Consider the following 18,360-nt stretch of genomic DNA (forward strand, 5'->3'; position numbering starts at 1 on the left):
GTCAGACGCTGCCGCGCCCACCAGCTGAGTCTGTGCGGCAGGGCCCTGTGGTCCAGCCAGGGTGGATCCTTGCTCACTCCACATCCGCACAGATGTGCCTGTGCCCCCTGCCTGCCCCCACAGGAGTGAGGTCATAACTTCTCTACACGTGCAAGGTGGCTTCTAGCTTAGGACGTACTTTCAGGTGCATTCTCTCATTTAATGCTCTCAGCAGCCCTGCAGGGAGAAATTCTCAACACCATTTTATAGCCGAGGAAACAGAGGCTCAGAGAGGTGAAGGGACTCTCCCTAGGCCACACAGCTAGAGCTTGGCACAGGCAGGATTTGAACTCAGTTCCGTTTGACTTCCAGGTCTTGTTCTCTGGCCCATCCAGACTCAGACACACTCAGGTGTGATTGTCACCTTTCCAGGCTGTCACTGAGAAGGTGACAAGTGACCTTCAATGCCAAATCCATCCACAAACAGGTTGATCAACACAGAAAGTTATTTAGAGCTCCAGGGAAGGGCCTGGGCTAGCACGTGCCCACCTGCCTGGTGACCCTGAGGCTTCTGGGGGTAGTGCCAGGGGTGGGGCTGGGCACCTGCCAGCCTGGGGCAGCTCAGGGCATGGAGCCCGCGCTAGGAGCAGAGCCTACATTTGCATTTACAAATGAGGTAGACAGCCCTGTCCCCACACATGCTAACCCGGCTGGCCTGGCTTGCAGGACGTGACAGCTGAAGTCCCAGGGCACATCCCTGGGCCCAGCTGCCTGGGCCGCTTCTGTGCTGCCTCTGCTCTTCCCTGACCCTCGGAGCAGGTTGTCTAATGCCTAATGTAGGGGAAAGAGTGTGGGCTTGGGAGCCAGCCAGAATGGGGGTGCAACCCAGCTCTGTAACGCCTGGCTCAGGGACATTGGTCATGGTGTTTAGTCTCTTTTCGTGTCTGCTTCTCCCCCTTGGAATAAGGGGTGAGTCATACCTCCCTCTCAAGGTGATGGAAAAGGGTAAAGCAGTCAGGTGCTCAGGGAGCTGAGTCATAGTGAGTGCTCAGCTCTCTAAAATCTTTAATTTTTTTCTGATTACACAAATACTAAGTGTTCATTATAAACATCCAAACCGTGCAGAAAAGTATTTGCCACAGAAGGCAGAAGTTCCTAGTGGTCCTGCTTCTCAGAGATAAGCCATGTAAACTTCCTTTTTGTTTTTGTTTAAAGAGAGAGAGGACGGACAGACAGACACAGCCCAACTGGGCTTCATCCCACTCAAAATTCTGAGGGCTTTTGGGCCTCAGGGTCCCATACGCAGCAAGCCCCTTTTCTCTCTTTTTTTTTTTTTTTTTGAGACAGAGTCTTGCTCTGTCGCCCAGGCTGGAGTGCAGCGGTGCAATCTTGGTTCACTGCAACCTCTGCCTCGTGGGTTCAAGCGATTCTCCTGCCTCAGCCTCTTGAGTAGCTGGGATTACAGGCATGCGCTACCATGTCCGGCTAATTTTGTATTTTTAATAGAGATGGGGTTTCACCATGTTGGTCAGGCTGGTCTGAAACTCCTGACCTCAAGTGATCCACCTGACTTGGCCTCCCAAAGTGCTGAGATTATAGGTGTGAGCCACCACGCCTGGCCTTTTTTTCTTTTTCTTTTTTTAATAGGATCTTGCTCTGTTACTCAGGCTGAAGTACGGTGGTGCAATGTTGGCCCACTGAAGCCTCAACCTCTCAGGCTCAATCAGTCTTCCCACCTCAGCCTCCTGAGTAGCTGGGACTACAGGCATGCACCACCATACCCGGCTAATTTTTGTGGTTTTTTTTTTTTTGGTAGAGATGGGGTTTTGCTATGTTGCCCAGGATGGTCTTGAACTCCTGGCTTCAAGAGATCCGCCTGCCTTGGCCTCCCAAAGTGCTAGGATTACAGGCATGAACCACCACTCCCGGCCAGCCATGTAAACTTTGACATGTAATTTTAAATTTTTACAAATGAGATTTTTGTTGTGTGCAGCCCGCTTTATTCACTTAACAATATGCCTCAAACCCCCTTTTCCATCAAGACTAAAGACCTTCTTTGTCATTGCTGTATAGTATTCCATGGTTTGATATATTTAACTAATCTCCTTGTAATGGACATTGAAGTGGCGTCCAGATGTTTGTGGTTGCAAACCCTGCTTCATGACGTTTTTGTTCATATATCTTTATGCATTTGTGTTATATTTCTGGAGAATAAATGCCTAGAAATGGGGTTGCTGGACCAAAGAATATGCACATTTTAACATCCATTGCCTCTGCCCTCAGTCACAAGGATCCTAGAGTCATCAAGAGGCAAAGAATCCCAGATGTGGAGCTGGATGCAGTGGCTCACTCCTGTAATCCCAGGACTTTGGGAGGCTGAGGCAGGTGGATCACTTGGATCCAGGAGTTCAGACCAGCCTGGGCAACATGGTGAAACCCTGTCTCTACAAAAAAAAAAATTAGCCGGATGTGGTGGCATGCACCTGTGGTCCCAGCTACTTGGGAGGCTGAGGTGGGAGGCTTGCTGGAGCCCAGGAGGCAGAAGTTGGAATGAGCTGAGATCTCACCACTGCGCTCCACCCTGGGCGACAAAGTGAGACCCTGCCCCCAACCACCACCAAAAAAAAAAAAAAAAGAAAAAAAAGAATTTCAAATGTGGGAGGCGCCTTGAGGTCCTCTAGTCAAACCCCCCACCGCTCCTCCCATTCCCACACCTTCAGATCTCCCTGGCTGCACCTCTGAGAAGCTCACTCTGCCTTTGCTTGATGCAGAGCTCGGTACCTTACATGGCAGGTTGCTTAGGTTGCTTTCCCTTCCTCCCTCCCTCCCTCCCTTCCTTCCTTCCTTCCCTCCTTCCTTCCTTCTTTCCTTCCTTCCTTTTCCCTCCTCCTCCTCCTCCTTCTTCTTCTTCCTTTCTCTCTCTTTCTTTCTTTCTATTTGATATGGAATTTTGCTCTTGTTGCCCAGGCTGGAGTGCAATGGCATGATCTCGGCTCACTGCAACCTCTGTCTCCCTGGTTCAAGTGATTCTCCTGCCTCAGCCTCCCGGGTAGCTGGGATTACAGGCGTGTGCCACCACACCCGGCTAATTTTTGTATTTTTAGTAGAGATGGGGTTTCTCCACGTTGGTCAGGCTGGTCTCAAACTCCCGACCTCAGGTGATCCGCCTGCCTCGGCCTCCCAGAGTGCTGGGATTATAGGCATGAGCCACCATGCCCTGCCTAGATTGCTTTACTCTTGGGCAGCTGTGTTTGTCCCATCGTTTCTACCTTCTCACAACTTCCACCTAGGAGTCTTGTCTCAGTCCTCAGGCACCTACAGAGGAAGGAAGAAAGGAAGGAAGAGAAGGGAAGGCCAAGAAATGCTCATGGTGAATGTTAAGCACTTTACACCAATGAACTCATTTAACCCTCAGAGGTCAGCACTGCTATCCCCATTTTATAGATGAGGAAGCTGAGGTTCATAGTGGTTAAGTAACTTGTCCAAGGTCACACAGCTGTTATGTGGCAGAGTTAGGATTCACACTCAAGGATCTGGTTCCAGAGCCCACACTGACGCTACACTGCCTCTCCAAGCAGGAGCCTGTAATTTATTGAGCACCTACTGTGTCCTCAGCTCTAGGCTAGTCAGGTTGTCCATATAATACCTAATTTATTCCACACAACAACCCTGCAAAGTTGGTGTTACTCTCCCATTTTGTAGCTGAGGAAACTGAGGCTCAGAGAAGAGAAGCGACTTAGAAGAGTCTAAGGTCCTCTCCACTGGGAAAGCCCTCCTCCAGGGTTCTGCTTCCAGCCAATCCTTGGTGGACTCAGTTTCCACTTTCTCATCCTCCCATTTGTCCTCTGTAGGATGAGAGAGCCGGCCTGAGACCCAATTTTTAGTAGAGAAACTGAGGCTTGGAGAGGTTATGGTGACTTAATCCTGCACACACTGTGATCTGGGGGCAGAGCTAGGGCTTCCCCATGTCACCTTTGGTTAGGAGATGGAGACCTTGTCTATCCCCGTGGGGGTTTCGCCTTGGCCTGGGCGGTCACCCCGCCTGGGGAGTTGTGAGGGGCAGCAGGTACTTCTGCTCACCAGACTGGCCTGGAGCCTATGAGGCAGCAACCCCAGCCCCAGCTAGGGCTGGTGCAGAGCGGGAGGGAAGGATTAAGCAAGGCCTCAGCGCTGGGGGACTCACTGTCTAGGCAGTGAAGCCAGAGGCTCCTCAGGAACAGTCCAGGCAGGTATCTTTGGGGCTCTGCTTTGAGATTGGGGAGGCCTGGTTCACCCCACTCTGATCCCAGCACCCAGCACCATTGTCCAGTCCAGAGCAGACCTCAGGACATGTGTTCTGAATGAATGACTGAGCAGAGGAATGAAGGGCAGATGGGGGAGTGGGTAGATGACCGAGTGGGTGAGTGAGCGAAGGAATGCCTGGAGCTCAGAGAAGGGAGACCCCCTGGGCTGCGGAGGCTGGGGAGGGACAATGAGGTCAATGTAGGGAGTGAGGAGAGACAGAAAGCGTAGGCGGCTGTAATACCATGTATGGGCTGACGGGTGCTGGGAAGGTCACCCTGGCCCAGACTTGCCCATCAGTGGGAGCTGTGTCCTGCGTGGACGTGGGCAAGGGGCAGAGCAGCTGGGGCTGAGCTTCGGGGTGGAAGCTTGGAAGTCACGATCTCCATCCAGGCTCCAGTTTTCTTCCAGGCAGAATGGAGATTAGCGTTACTGCTCTGTGTTCCTCAGGAGGCTGTTGAGAGGGTTGATGGCAAAGGCAGTTTGTAAACTGGAAAGTGCCAGGCTGGGGAAGCAGATGATGTTGCCCGGCAGGAAGAGGCCCTGCGGCCGGGTCATCTCAGAGTCACTCCTCCTCCTTACCCCAGTGCAGGGGAGGAGTCAGTCCACACTGAAGTCCACGGTGGGGTGGGAAGGGTCAGGTTTTGGCCACAGTGGGGCTCAGGCCACCTGAGCAAGGGAGACAGATGCTGGATAGACAGCAGGTAAATGGGTGGCCTGGTTCCCAGATGCTGTGCCCTGGGCAGGGACCGGTCCCGTGACCACCTCTCTAGGCTGCCAACCTGTTATTTGTTCAGGAGGCCTCTGCCTGGCCCAGCTCCGGGATCCGGGTGTCTCGGCATGCAGCCAGCATGGGGCGAGGGTGGCGGCCCCATGTGCCACCTTTCTGCCCATCCCTCTGCCCAGCTTGGGGCCTGAGTCTCCCACCCACACCCCCAGGGGGACCCTGCCAGCTCTGTCACTTGGTAGCTGTTGAGGCCCTTGGCCCATCATAAACCTCGCTAAGCCTCTGCCTCCTTATCTCTGAAATGGGTGAAGATAGCATCCTGAGGTCAGGGTTGTTGTCATAAGGATTGAATGACATCACAGTGCCCGCATGGCAAACAGTCCCCCTGCCGCTCCTCTACCCCATCGCCACGCTCCCTCTAGAGTCCTGGGAGAGGTCAGCGGTGCCCAGGGAAAGGGGACGCAGGAGCCTCCCGTGCCTGTGCCTGTCTGTTTAGGCTCCCAGTGGGCTGGGGAAGAGGGGGCCAGCCTCTCCAGACCTAGCTTTGGAAACCTGCTCAACTGGCTGCCCCGGCCACCTTCCCTGGCACTTTGGCAGGGACAGGGGCAAGCCAAGGGGAGGGCAGTGCCGGCTGGTTGAGCTCAGAAAACAATGGGCTTCTGTGGCCCCCCCTGGGAGGGGGCAGTTCTGGGGCAGCCACTTGGTTCTGGTTTCAGGAGATTCGAGTCCCCTCAGACCCGATGCCCAGGGCTAGGAGACCCGGCTCTGGCAGCCTCCCAGCCCTCATCCAAAGGAGCCTCTCTCAGGGTTGCCCTCCACAGCCCTCTTGTCACTGGGAGGTCTGTGCCCTTGTCCTCATCCTCCACCCCACATGGGTGGTAGAACTTGGTAGAACCAGGTTGATCTCCTGGAAACCAGGAAGACCCCAGGGAACTGGACCCAGGCCTTCCCCTCCTGACTTCTGATGACCAGTGCTGGACTGGCCGGAACCCCTCAGGCCCCTGTTCCAGGCTGCTGCCCCCAACAAATTCTTCTCTGCCCTGTGTTCATTGGCTCCCTGAACCCCTCCCCCGCCCTTCCAGACCACTCCCTCTTTCCGTGTCCGGTCTCCCAGCCTGTGTGCAGTGGGTGGCTGTCCTCAGGGTGGGCTCCTCCTGCTCTTGCTCCAGGCACTGTCACCTGTCCAGATCCCCATTCCCCTGCTCCCGGTCCCAGCCTTCTTGCCTTGATGGTCCTGTACCACCTGCCCTGGCCACCAGAGTTTCACCTGGTTAAGTTGAATTTCAAAGCATCAATGGTTCACTAGGCAGAAAAGCAGGAGAAGGCACCCCCAGCAGAGGGGGGATGCCTGTGAACAGTGTGGCTGGTTAGGAAAGCTGCCTGCAGCCTGGGGAGGTTAGGACAGAGCCAGGACAGGCGGCTGGGGCAGGACAGGAAAGGGGAGGTATGAGGTTGAGGCTGGAGGGAGTCAGCAGGGGCTGGACCCACTGGGAGACCACCATCCAGGGCAGCTATCTCCGGGGGGCCAAAGGGCCAAGCCCACCACCCAGGACAGCCCCACCACACTTCTGGTGCCCTGAAAGGGTTGGGCTCTCCAGGAGAGTGGCCAGTAATAATAATTACAAGCACTTTATAGCAACTCTATGAGGTGGGTACATTATCTCTCATTTTGCAGATGAGAGAAAAAGACAGGACCCTCTCACCACCCTCCAGCTGGTTAACAGTTGAGAATCACCCCAGGAAGGCATCTGGCCACCTGTGCTTGGTCTCCCCCTCTGCCCAACCATTCCTGAGTCTGACCCTCATGTTTTGTTGGTCTGTTTCCATTGTATAGATGGGGTCTTGCTCTGTCGCCAGGGCTGGAATGCAGTGGCACCATCATGGCTCACTGTAGCCTGGAACTTCTGGCTCAAGTGATCCTCCCACCTCAGCCTCCTGAGTGCCTGAGACTATAGGTGTGAGCCACTGCAGTGGGCTGGTTTTTAAATTATTTTGTAAAGATGAGGGCTCACTTTGCTGCCCAGGCTGGTCTCGAACCCCTGGCTTCAAGTGTTCCTCCCACCTCAGCCTACCAAAGTGCTGGGATTACAGGCATGAACCACTGAGCCTGGGCTGACCCTGCTGTTTTGCAGAGTATGGAACTCCCTTGAGATCTGCCCACCTTGGACTGGTGGAAGGCCTGTGTTCTTATCCCTGATCTGCTGCTCAAGGCCTTACTGGCTGACTTTGAGGTCGTGTTTTCACCTCTCCAAGCCTCAGTTTGCCCTTCTGGGAATTGGGGATCCTAGTGACTGCCTTATCTCCACTCCAGTTCCGGTGAGAGCCCCAGGAGTGAGCAGATAAAGAAGGCTTTTGAAAAGTACAAAGAGCTGCACTCACGATGGTGCGATTATTATTGTTACCTCGATGCAGAGATAAGGGAGGGGGAGGAGGTGCAGTGACAGTTGCCAAGAAACCGAGGAGCTGTCAGCAGCGGCTTCCGGCCGGGCCCATCCCACTTAGGAGCTGGGCCCTTCCCCCACACCCTTGCTTCACCCTTTCCCTGGAAAAGATGGGTGCTCTCCCCGAGAGGGAGAGATAGCCGCCACACAGACACAGGGGCTGAAGGTGACCCCGGAATGTGCCTGGCCCAGACTCCAGGTTGGCTCCAGCTTTCCATGTGACCTTGGGCGGGTCACCTCCTCTCTGGCTGCTCCCATTTCATGTGTTAGAGGAGGCAGCGTGCAGGTGTCCAGGCCAGACAGAGCAGAGCCGGAGCTGGGCCTAGGGAAGGCGCTTGGCGGTGGCTGCAGGAGCCAGGGCCGTGATGGGAGGTCACTGGGGTAGGAGGCCAGGTGACGGGACTGAGGGCCTGGGCTGAGGGCAGTGGGATGCACGCTGTGGAAGGGACACTGGACTGGAGTCACACCTCAGCCCTGCCCTTTCCCAGTGTGCGACCTGGGGCTTGTCACTGAACCTCTCTGAGCCTCAGTTTTCTCATCTGGAAAAAAGGTTTATATCTCATCTGGATTTCTTTTTTGTTTTTTGTTTTTGTTTTTGTTTTTTGAGACAGAGTTTTGCTCTTGTTGCCCAGGCTGGAGTGCAATGGCGTGATCTCGGCTCACTGCAACCTCTGCCTCCTGGGTTCAAGTGATTCTCCTGCCTCAGCCTCCCAAGTAGCTAGGATTACAGGCGCGTGGCACTACTCTCAGCTAATTTTTGTATTTTTAGCAGAGATGGGGTTTCGCCATGTAGGCCAGGTTGGTCTCAAACTCCTGGCCTCAGGCGATCCACCCGCCTCAGCCTCCCAAAGTGCTGGGATTACAGGCGTGAGCCACCGTGCCCAGCCTCATGTGGATTTTTAATAAGTTGCTGTGGCTCTGGAATGAGACAATGCCAGTGTAAGCTCCAGGGTGCTGCACAGATGTGACCACGGTCATGACGGGGGGAAGGAGGAGAAGGGAGAGCACCCCATGTCCCGGCATGCTCTGGGCTCCCCGCAGCTGCTGCCGCCCAGGAGGAATGCAAAGCATTTTAAGCTGAGCCAGGCCAGGAAGTTGGATGGTTTTTGGAGACATGGGGAAGGGATAGAGACCAGGGGGACAGCCATGATGTGAACTGAATGGAGAAGACCAGGAGGAGACCAGGGTGGGATAGGAGAGAGAAGGGGAGGGACAGAGAGGTTCGGGTTCGTGAAGTGGGAGGAAACGACCACATTGTGGGTGGTCTGCAGAGGCCAGAGGAAGAAGGGGATTGGAGGGGTGCTGGGAAAGGTGGGGCAGAGATGGGCGAGCTGGTGAGGAAGGCTGAGCAGGAAAGGACGTGAAGCAGAGAAGGGCAGGGGGCTGGTGAGGAGGGAAGAGGCTTTCATTCATTGCTTCAAAAGTATTTATTGGGGCCAGGTGCAGTGGCTTATGCCCCAATCCTAGTGCTTTGGGAGGCCAAGGTGGGAGGCTCATTTGAGGCCAGGAGTTCCAGACCAGCCTGGGCAACACAGCAAGACACCCATCTCAACAACAACAACAACAAATTTATTTTTAATTAGCCGAGCACACACCTGTAGTCCCAGCTACTAGGAGGCCGAGGGGGAAGGATCACTTGAGCCCAGCAGTTCAAGGCTGCAGTGAGCCATGATCATGCCACTGCACTCCAGCTTGGGTGACAGAGCAAGACCCCATTTCTTAACAACAACAAAAGGTCAGGGGCCGTGGTTCATCCCTGTGATTGCAGCACTTTGGGAGGCTGAGGTGGGAGGATCTCTTGAGCCCAGAAGTTCCAGACCAGCCTGGGTAACATAGGGAGACCTCATCTCTACTAAAATTAGCTGGGCATGGTGGTGCCTGTAGTCCCAGCAACTTGGGAGGCTGAAGAGGGAGGATGGCTTGAGCCTAGGAGTTTAAGGCAGCAGTGAGCTTTGATCACGCCACTGCACACCAGCCTGGGCAGCAAAAGCAAGATCCTGTCTCAAAAAACAAAAACAAAAAAAAAAGGGAAAAAGAAAAAAGTATTTATTGAGCAACTGCTATTTACTAAGTGTCAGTGTGGTAGAGTGTTAAGGGCACTGCAACCAGATGTTGGGGGAGGTCAAATCTTCAGACTTTCATTTACTGTGTGTGACCTTGGACAAGTTACTTAACCTCTCTGTGTCTTAGTTCCCTCCTTTGAAAAATGCAAATTAAATGAGTTAATACAATAAAGTAGAGCAGAGCCTGCACATAGTAAGCTCTGTATCAGCTGTGTCTGCCGTTGCTGTTGTTACTATTACCTTTCCAACTTGACTTGAGGTGCTGGGTCGTGTTCCTGAGCTGGAAGTTGTAAGGCTCTGTGGGGAGGCCCACAGGATTGGACATACATGTTATAAAGTTCAGATCTTGGGCTCTGAAGTCAATAAACCTGTGTCCAAATGCCTGCCCTGCCTCATTGCCTGTGTGAGCTTGGGCAAGTTAATGCACCTTTCTGAGCTTCGTGTGGAAAGCAGGAGGTTTCTGAACATCTGCCTCATTGGGGAACTGTGAGGATTAAATTAAATTATGCAAGACGCCCGGTAGGACGTGGCTTTGTCATTCCTGTCCCTCTTCTACCCCTTCAGGTCTGGGGATGGATGGGCAGGCAGTGCCCAGAGCCTCCAGTTTCCTTCTCTGTCCCCATCCTGGAGCCCCTCCCTTCCCCTGCCCCTTACGGCCTCAGCAGTGGCTTTTTAGGTGGAGTTGCCTTCGGGGGACAGGACTGTGGCCAGCCAGGAACTGGAGAGCCAAGGGCCCTGGGATGGGGTCCCAGGTGCAAGCCAGAGCACCCTGGCCTTCAGAGGCTGCTCTGGTTCTGCACCCACATGAGCAATCCTGAGTGAAATGGACACCTACACATGGGGAGACTGAGGCAGAGAGGGTTCTGGAAGGGGGTTTGTCAGGGACTGCTGCATGGCTATCATATGAGCCTAGGGGAAGACAGAAGGGCACCGCTGGACTAGCCTGATCACAAGCAACAGCCACCACTGGGCAGCCACAGCCGCACCCAGCACTCCAGCTTTACCGGGCTTCTACCCCAGGACTTCCTGACCCCCAGGCAGCCTCTGCCCTCCACCCCACTGCAGGATCCCTACTTCCTCTAGGGCATGTACTTTAAATTCCAGCTCCATCCCCCATTCGTTAGGGGAAGTGGCTTCACCTCTCTGAGCTTCAGCCTCTCCATCTGTGAAAATGGAGAGAAATAACACCAACCTTCCTGCACAGTAGTCAGGGGAGAGTATATGCTTGACGCAGTCCCAGTCACATAGTAGGTCTCGCCAAAGAGTCCCCATGGGAGCCTCAGTGGAATTGCCTGGAAGCCACCCTCCCTCCCTTCCTTCCTTCCTTCCCACCTCTTTTTTTTTTTTCTGAGGCGGAGTCTCCCTCTGGAGCCCAGGCTGGAGTGCAGTGGTGTGATCTTAGCTCACTGCAACCTCTGCCTCCCAGGTTCAAGCAATTCTCCTGCCTCAGCTTCCCAAGTAGCTGGGGTTATAGGTGCCCACCACTGTGCCCAGCTAATTTTTGTATTTTTTTATTTGAGATGGAGTCTCATTCTGTCGCCAGGCTGGAGTGCAGTGGCGCAAGTTCAGCTCACTGCAACCTCCGCCTCCCAGGTTCAAGCGATTCTCCTGCCTCAGCCTCCCAAATAGCTGGGGTTATAGGTGCCCACCACTGCGCCCAGCTCATTTTTGTATTTTTTTATTTGAGACGGAGTCTTGCTCTGTCGCCAGGCTGGAGTGCAGTGGCACAATCTCAGCTCACTGCAACTTCCACCTCCTGGGTTCAAGCGATTCTCCTGCCTCAGCCTCCCGAGTAGCTGGGACTATAGGCGTGCACCACCATGCCCAGTTAATTTTTGTATTTTTAGTAGAGACGGGGTTTCAACATGTTGGCCAGGATGTTCTCGGGATCTCTTGACCTCATGATCTGCCCACCTCGGCCTCCCAAAGTGCTGGGATTACAGGCGTGAGCCACCACGCCTGGCCTGTATTTTTTTTTTTTTTTTTTTTCAGTAGAGATGGGGTTTCACCATATTGGCCATGGTTGGCCAGGCTGGTCTTGAACTGCTGACCTCAGGTGATCCGCCCGCCTTGGCCTCCCAAAGTGCTGGGATTACAGGTGTGAGCCACCACGCCCAGCCTGCCCGTAACTATTTCTATGGACCTCTCTTTAGTCCCCACCCTCCCACTCCAGACTCTCCCCATGTCAGTGTACCCTGCAATATGCAGGAACCTGTGCGTAGGGACGTTCCTTTGCTCACAACCCTTCAGTGACTCCCAACCTTCATTCATTCATTCAGTCATTGAACAAATAGTGAAACTTGGGGAACGAGAGTTTACCATGAACAAATGATGTGAAAGTTTTCATTGAGTGAGTTCCCATGAGCTGCCCAGGCTCTGCGATGAATGTTTTTGGAAACTGAGGCTGAGAGAGGCTGTGTCACTAACCCAAGCTCACCTAGCCAGTCAGTGTCTGAGACTATCTCCCCCACACTGATGCCACAGGCTTGAAATGCCACTGCCACCATATCTGTCCTTTTGGGTCAAGCATTGCCCAGCGCAGACCCCTCTTGTGAGATGCCATCACTCCTGGGAGGTGGAGAGGACTCTAGTGCATAAGTGGGGCTGTGGATGGTTCCTCTGGGCCATTTCTCCTGCTGGAGTAGCTGGGCTGAGTGGAATTAGAAGGGAGGCTCAGACTGGGCGCAGTGGCTCACACCTGTAATCTCAGCACTTTGGGAGGCTGAGGCGGGCAGATCACCTGAGGTCGGGAGTTCGAGACCAGCCTGACCAACATGGAGAAACCCCGCCTCTACTAAAAATACAAAATTAGCCAGGCATGGTGGCGCATGCCTGCAATCCTAGCTATTCAGGAGGCTGAGGCAGGAGAATCGCTCGAACTCGGGAGACAGAGGTTGCAGTGAGCCGAGATCAAGCCATTTGCACGCCAGCCTGGGGAATAAGAGCGAAACTCTATCACAAAAAAAAAAAAAAAAAAAAAAAGAAGAAGAAGAAGGGAGGCTCACAGCTTTCTCAGTCTTCTTCCTGGGCCAGACTTTTTCGGGTCCTTCCCCTCTTGGGGTGTGGCAGCCCCGGCTCTGCCTGACTCAAGCCTGCTGTAGGCCACCAGCGATCATCTGAGTCACCCTCGAGGGACCAGCTTCTCTTGATGGGACCTGAGCAGAGGTGCAGCCACGTCAGGGTGGCCCAAGGCAGCAGCGGAAGCCAGGCCTGCTTGCCCAGCCCCAGGATCCCGGGAACCACTGGGCATTTCCTCTCCCTGCCCCAGAGGTGGCCTCAGCAGGCTTTTTAGGGTGATAGGAGCTGACTTCACCCTCGCCAGACCTGCTTTCTTTCCTCAGGGAAGGGTGTGGTGTGGGCAGAGAGTCCGGGCTTAGAGTCAGGCAGGTCTCACGCAGATGCTAGCTTTGCTGCCGGCCAGCCGTGTGACCTCTGTGCACAGCTGGGTCCTGTCCGTAAAGTGGGAATACCAGTGTGGTGAGGAGGCCATGCCGTCAGGCCTAGAACGAGGGCTCAGCACAGGGCCTGGCATGTAGTAGGCCCAATGAGTGTCACTTATGGTCACTGTCATTCGTAATAGTGGTAGCCCTGGTAGCCTCTCAATGCCAAGGCGGCTACTCCCAGAGGCTCAGGGAGGGGTCCATTGTAGAGGCGGGGGCACCCTGCTTAGTCCAGAAAGCTCACCCTCCACAGCAACCCTCAGTGCCCCTGCCTCAGTCTACTCATCTTCAGAGTAGGTCACTGCTTGGCTGGAGGCCTAATGGAGAGCTTGGGGAGAGACCCTGTCCACGTCTCTGATCTCCGGGGAAGGAGAGCCTGTGTGGCAGCCCTGCTAATGAAGCCCCTCCTCTCCCTCCCCTTGGGGAACCCATGACCCTCTCCTCCATGAAGTCTATCCTCCCTCACATCCCCCAGCTCTGAGAGTGACTCTCCCAGAGTTCCCAAATTTCCTGGCTTGGGGCTCTCCCTGACCTCAGACTCTTTCTCTTCCAGGAGGAGTGATGGGCAGAACCAGCACTTCCCTCAGGCACTAGACCTGTCACGAGTGAACTTAGTTCCCTCCTATACTCCTTCACTCTACCCTAAGGTAAGTGTCCCCCTCCATACCTACGGCCCCTGGTCTGCCCCCTACCTCCGACACATGCCCAGGGCTGGGAAAGGCCCAAGAATGAGTTTTGGGCAAAGGTAAAATGTTCAGGCAGATGCTGATGGGGTTTAGCTCCTAAGGGGTTGCCACTCCTGAGCCCTGGGTGAGGCTGGTGCAGTCACAAACGTTGAACCTAGGTCTGTAGACTGTGGCGGGGAGGGGCTTAGGGCGAATCTAAGCAAAACAGCTGGGAATAAACCAGCCCCCCAGCTATCTTCATCATCTCCACAATCAACGTCACCATCAGTCTCCTTATCTGTAAACCAGGTGCAATGAGAGGACGCACTTCACAGGGTCATTGTGAAGATTGCTGCAAAGTACAGACAGGGCGGCCCAGGCACAGCATCCGGCACAGAGCAAGAGCCCTGTCAACGAGCCTCTATCATTATCGCTAAAATCAAACGTTTGCCCAGTACCTGCTTCATGCCAAGCCTTGTGCTGGGTGCCAAGGGACCAGAAACCAATCTGATACAGATCCTGCTGTCAAGGAGCCACAGTCCAGTAAAGCAATAGATAACTGAACAATGTATGCAGGATATCAAATAGCAGAAATAACCTCTAATATTTATTGAGACTTACTGTGTACTAAGAGAGTACTTAATGCTTTATTTGCAGTATTTCATCTCATCCTTGGACTATGTGATAGCTACTATAATCAGTCCCATTTTGCAGATGAGAAAATTGAGGCTCAGAGAGGTTCAGTCACTTGCCCAAAGTCACTCAGGTTGGATGTGGTGGGGCCACGACCGGATGCAAGCTGTCTGACCAGAGGGCCTGGTGTTAGGACCTCTCTGATGCAGGGGTGATAAGCTCTCACTTTTGCAGTACTTTTTGCAGTTTCTAAAGCACACCCACAGACATCATGCCACCTGGTCCTTTTAGTAAACCTTGGGTAGTAGGCATTATCTAGCTGAGGATGCAGGAGATCAGAGAAGTAAAGTGGTCTTCCCAAAGTCACACAGCCAGAAAATAGCAGAGGCGAAATCCACCAGGCTCCTCCCTGAGAGCTCTGGCCTGGAATAAAGGCCAGGTACCTTGCCTAGGCTGGGAGGGCAGATGGCCAAGGAATGGTGACCATGTGTGAGGCCACCACCTTCATGGGGGTCCCACGTGGGGCTGCTGGGAGCAGCAGCAGGAGATTCCTGAGACTGACTCCTGTTTTCTCTCTCTGGGCAACAGCCCAAGACTGGGGCATGTGGATCCGGGGCTTGGCAGGAAGGGAGAGACTCAATGGCAGCCCTCACTTGACAGCTGGGTTCATGAATGAAGCTCCCAGTCCCTCTTCCCCTGAGCATCTCAGGAGGAGCCCTGGGTTCTCACCAAGGGCTGTGTGCCCTCGGACCACAGCTTCCCCTCCCTGGGCCTCAGTCTTCCCATCAGGAGACGAGAGAGAGAGCAGCCCATAGCCCTGGGCCCTGCGTGCTAGACAGCCCGGGGTTGGCCTTCTCAGATTATTGAAAAGCTGCCTCCCCTCGGGCTTCCTGGCTTCCACCCAGTCTGGCTAGAAGCCTCCGTTTGTGCCAACACAGCTCAGACAGCGGGCTCTGAACCTTCCCTTCCCGACAGCCCACCCCCACCTCAGAATCAAGAGTCTGTGGATCATCCTCCTTTGACAGGAGAGGAAACCAGGGGCTAGAGAGACTGAATGATTCATCTGGGGTCTCCAGCAAGCCAGTGCTGGGCTGAGGGAACACAGGCCTGTGACATATTCTCCATTCCCCTCCCCTGGTGTCCCTAGCTCTGTGCACATTTATAACATGGATGGCATCCATCTGAAGGGCAGGTGACCTTCCTCTGCCAGTGGGCAAATCCCTGCCCCTCTCTGGGCCTCAGTTTCCTCATCTGTAAAACAGAGGTGACAGTTTCTTCTCTACTTGCCTTGCCAGCTTGCAATTGGGTGAAAGTACTTTGGAAAGTAGAAATTAGGAAGCTGAGCTCTTATCAGCGTCATTACATTCCCAGGGCTGGACAGGGCACCCAGAAGGGACATTCTCCTCCCTTCAGGCCCCACATTTGTACAGGCATTGAGCTACCCAGGACCCTCCTTCCCTCCTCCCTACAGGGGTTTCTCCACTCGGGGATTCAGAAACCTGCACACACGTATATACACAGCCTACCCACACCTACATATGGGGACAGAGTCACAGACACAAAACACACAGCCACAGCCACCGGTCTGTAAATATATTCAGAGACTTGCACATGCATGAGATACACATGTACAAACACAAATTCCCATACCAAGGCATTCCCATACACACAGAAAGACAGTATGCCCACATATATACAGCCACATCCGGTCGTGGAGTCTCACACGCATGCCCACATGGCTGCACGCATATGTGCACACACCTTCCATGCCACCTGGCACACAGCCATCTCCAGTGCTGTGAGCAGGTCCTGCCTCCCCCGGGGGCAGTGTGGGAATGGATGTTTCTCTGGCTGGATTTCGATGGGTGCCCGGAAGCGTTCAGGCCTGGAAGTGGCTGCATAAATCAATATTTGCTGTTGTTAATTATTAAAACCAAAGCTACACCGTGTCTGGAACACACATCTCCAGAGTTCCTGCTGGCTCTCCAGGCCCAAACCTGATTCAAGGCCAGGTCTAGGGGGAAAGGGAGGGCACAGTGCTTTCCTTCCAGGAGCCCTTGGCTTTGGGGCTGGAGGGTGGTGGGCAGCCGCTGGCAGCTCTTTCAGGAAGCTGAACAGAGGTATGGCTCTGAGCTGGTGGGCAGCCCTGCCCCCGCAACATCCAAAGCAGCTGTGTCTCCTTGGCCACAGTTCAGGAAGCATTTGCTGTGTTCCCAACATCTGTCTGGAGGAAGTGGTAGCAAGGCCCTGTCCCTGTCCCTGCTGTACAGTGGCTATACCAGGCCAGGGACACACTGCAGAGCCAGCTGGAAGGGCCTACAGAGTCCTTATATTTTAAAGATGGGGAAACTGAGGTCCAGAGAGGAGGTAGGGACTCACTCAAGGCCACTTAGCAAGTTGTAGCTAGAATCCACATGTCCCAAAATCTACCTGGGTCCTTTCCTCCATACCACGGGCCTGGCAGCCCCTCCCTAGGTGCTGTGGCCATCTCCCCAGGATCTGGGGCAGCTGGGGCGGGGGAAGGGACGGAGCAGGCCAGCCACTGTGAGGCATGGGAAGCAGGATGGAGGAGAGGAGGAGGAAAAGGGACAGACCCCAAAGAGTAGCACCAGGCCTTTCTCTGGATTCCACTTTGACTTCTTCCTGACTGTGTGGTCTCGGGCAAGCTATTTCACGTCTTGGAACCGGCTTCTCATCTGTATAATGGAGATGACATTTGTACCTCCTGGGCTGTGACGAGATTACAACACATGCGAAGGGCCCAGCATTAAGTAGGTGCTCAAGAAAAGCCCTCTGTCTGCAAGGTAACCCAACCCTGTCCTTGATGCCGAGGCGGGGATACCCAGAGCCTGGGAAGATGGAGAAAGTGAGGTGGAGGCGCGCTGGGGAGAACCGAGTGGGGGGCCCCCTCGGGGAGCCCGACGCACCCAAAGCTTCTAGCGCTCGGGCCGGAACGCGCAGGCGCGGTGTCCCGGGGCCGCGGGCTGGGCCGCCCGGGGGGCGTGGCTTCAGCGCCCCCGCCCCGCCCCGCGCCGTGCCGCCCGTACCTGGCGCCCCGCCCCCTCCGGGCCCCGCCGTGGGGCAAGCCCATCGCAGGCAGCGCCGCCGCCGGGAGCCGGGAGCGCGGAGCTCAGCGCTGCGGGGCCCGGACCCGGGCGCGCACGGGCCAGGAGCCGGCTGGGCCAGCTGAAGTGTCGCCCGGGCGGGGGCCGGGCCGGGCCGCGCTCGGGATGGCACAGCCGCGGCCCGCGGTGCCACCCGGCCGTCCGCGGAGGGGCTCGCTGCCCGCGGGGGCCAGCTGGCAGGTGAGGACCCGGGCGGGGCGGCATGGCGGAGGGACCCCGGGGCTGGGTCACCCCGACTGCTGGGGAGCCCGGCCGGCTCTGCCCCAGCCAGGGCGGGCGCGCAAGGCTCCGTCATGGTGGGCGTGTGAGCTTCTGGGCTGACACCGGCCACGGGGCGCACCCCTACCCTGGGGTCCCGGACCCTGGGGCTCTTGCTGTGGCCTCCCGGGTGGCACTGTGGCTCTGGGCTGCAGTGGCAGGGTGTGTGTGGGTGCGTGCTACCGTCGGGACCACTTTACCCTGCCCCTGCCCCGTTTGGGGGGCTCTGAATGCTCCAGGGCCACTTTGTGGTGGTGCTTTCATGTGGGGCACCCCCCATCTGGGCCCCATCTCTCAGAGCCCTCGCATGTGTCAGGGCGTCTGCTGCTCCCTGTGAGGCTGTAGCTGTGGGTGTTGCTTGTTGCTGTGTGTACACTCTGGGTGACAGGACCATGTGTCAGTGTTTATGTGACTGATTCCCAATGCAACAAGGCGTATAAGAGTGTTCCTGGCTACGTTTGGTCACCCTGAGTGGGGTGTCTTAATGGGGGACATTAATGCACCCATCATCAGTGTGACTCTTTGGGGTCATGCCCAGCTGAGGTTGTGTGGCTGACCTGGGCACAGAAGCCAAAGTTGCTGTCATACAGTGTGTTGTGTTGACAGGCATGTTTGTCTGCCTGGACTTCAGGTGTGTGTCTGTGGTTTCTGCAGTAACTGCCTGCGGAATTGTCTCTTTCAAATGCAGAGGTGTTGGGTGTGACCATAGGTGACCATGGGTCAAGGTGTCCTATGGACTCCTGTGGTG

At 55.2% G+C, this 18,360-nt stretch overlaps 1 protein-coding gene across 31 annotated transcripts in view; it reads left to right on the forward strand.

The window, feature by feature from the left end:
• Nucleotides 1–18,360, forward strand: part of RAP1GAP (RAP1 GTPase activating protein) — a 73,613-nt gene that overhangs the window by 29,822 nt on the left and 25,431 nt on the right. For 30 of the 31 annotated variants that reach the window (XR_008679815.2, XR_002003142.4, XR_008679814.2 and 27 more), the window contains one exon: nucleotides 13,485–13,578. Coding sequence is in view for 1 of the 31 variants with exons in the window: in XM_004024847.5 (XP_004024896.3) it covers nucleotides 13,485–13,578 (94 nt within the window). In the remaining 30 variants the exon portion in view is untranslated. Of the gene's footprint in view, nucleotides 1–13,484; nucleotides 13,579–17,332; nucleotides 17,535–18,360 lie in introns of those variants that run through there. The other variant, XR_008679847.2, reaches the window with a different exon arrangement.

This window comes from Gorilla gorilla, chromosome 1, assembly GCF_029281585.2.
Source record: "Gorilla gorilla gorilla isolate KB3781 chromosome 1, NHGRI_mGorGor1-v2.1_pri, whole genome shotgun sequence".
NCBI lineage: Eukaryota > Metazoa > Chordata > Mammalia > Primates > Hominidae > Gorilla > Gorilla gorilla.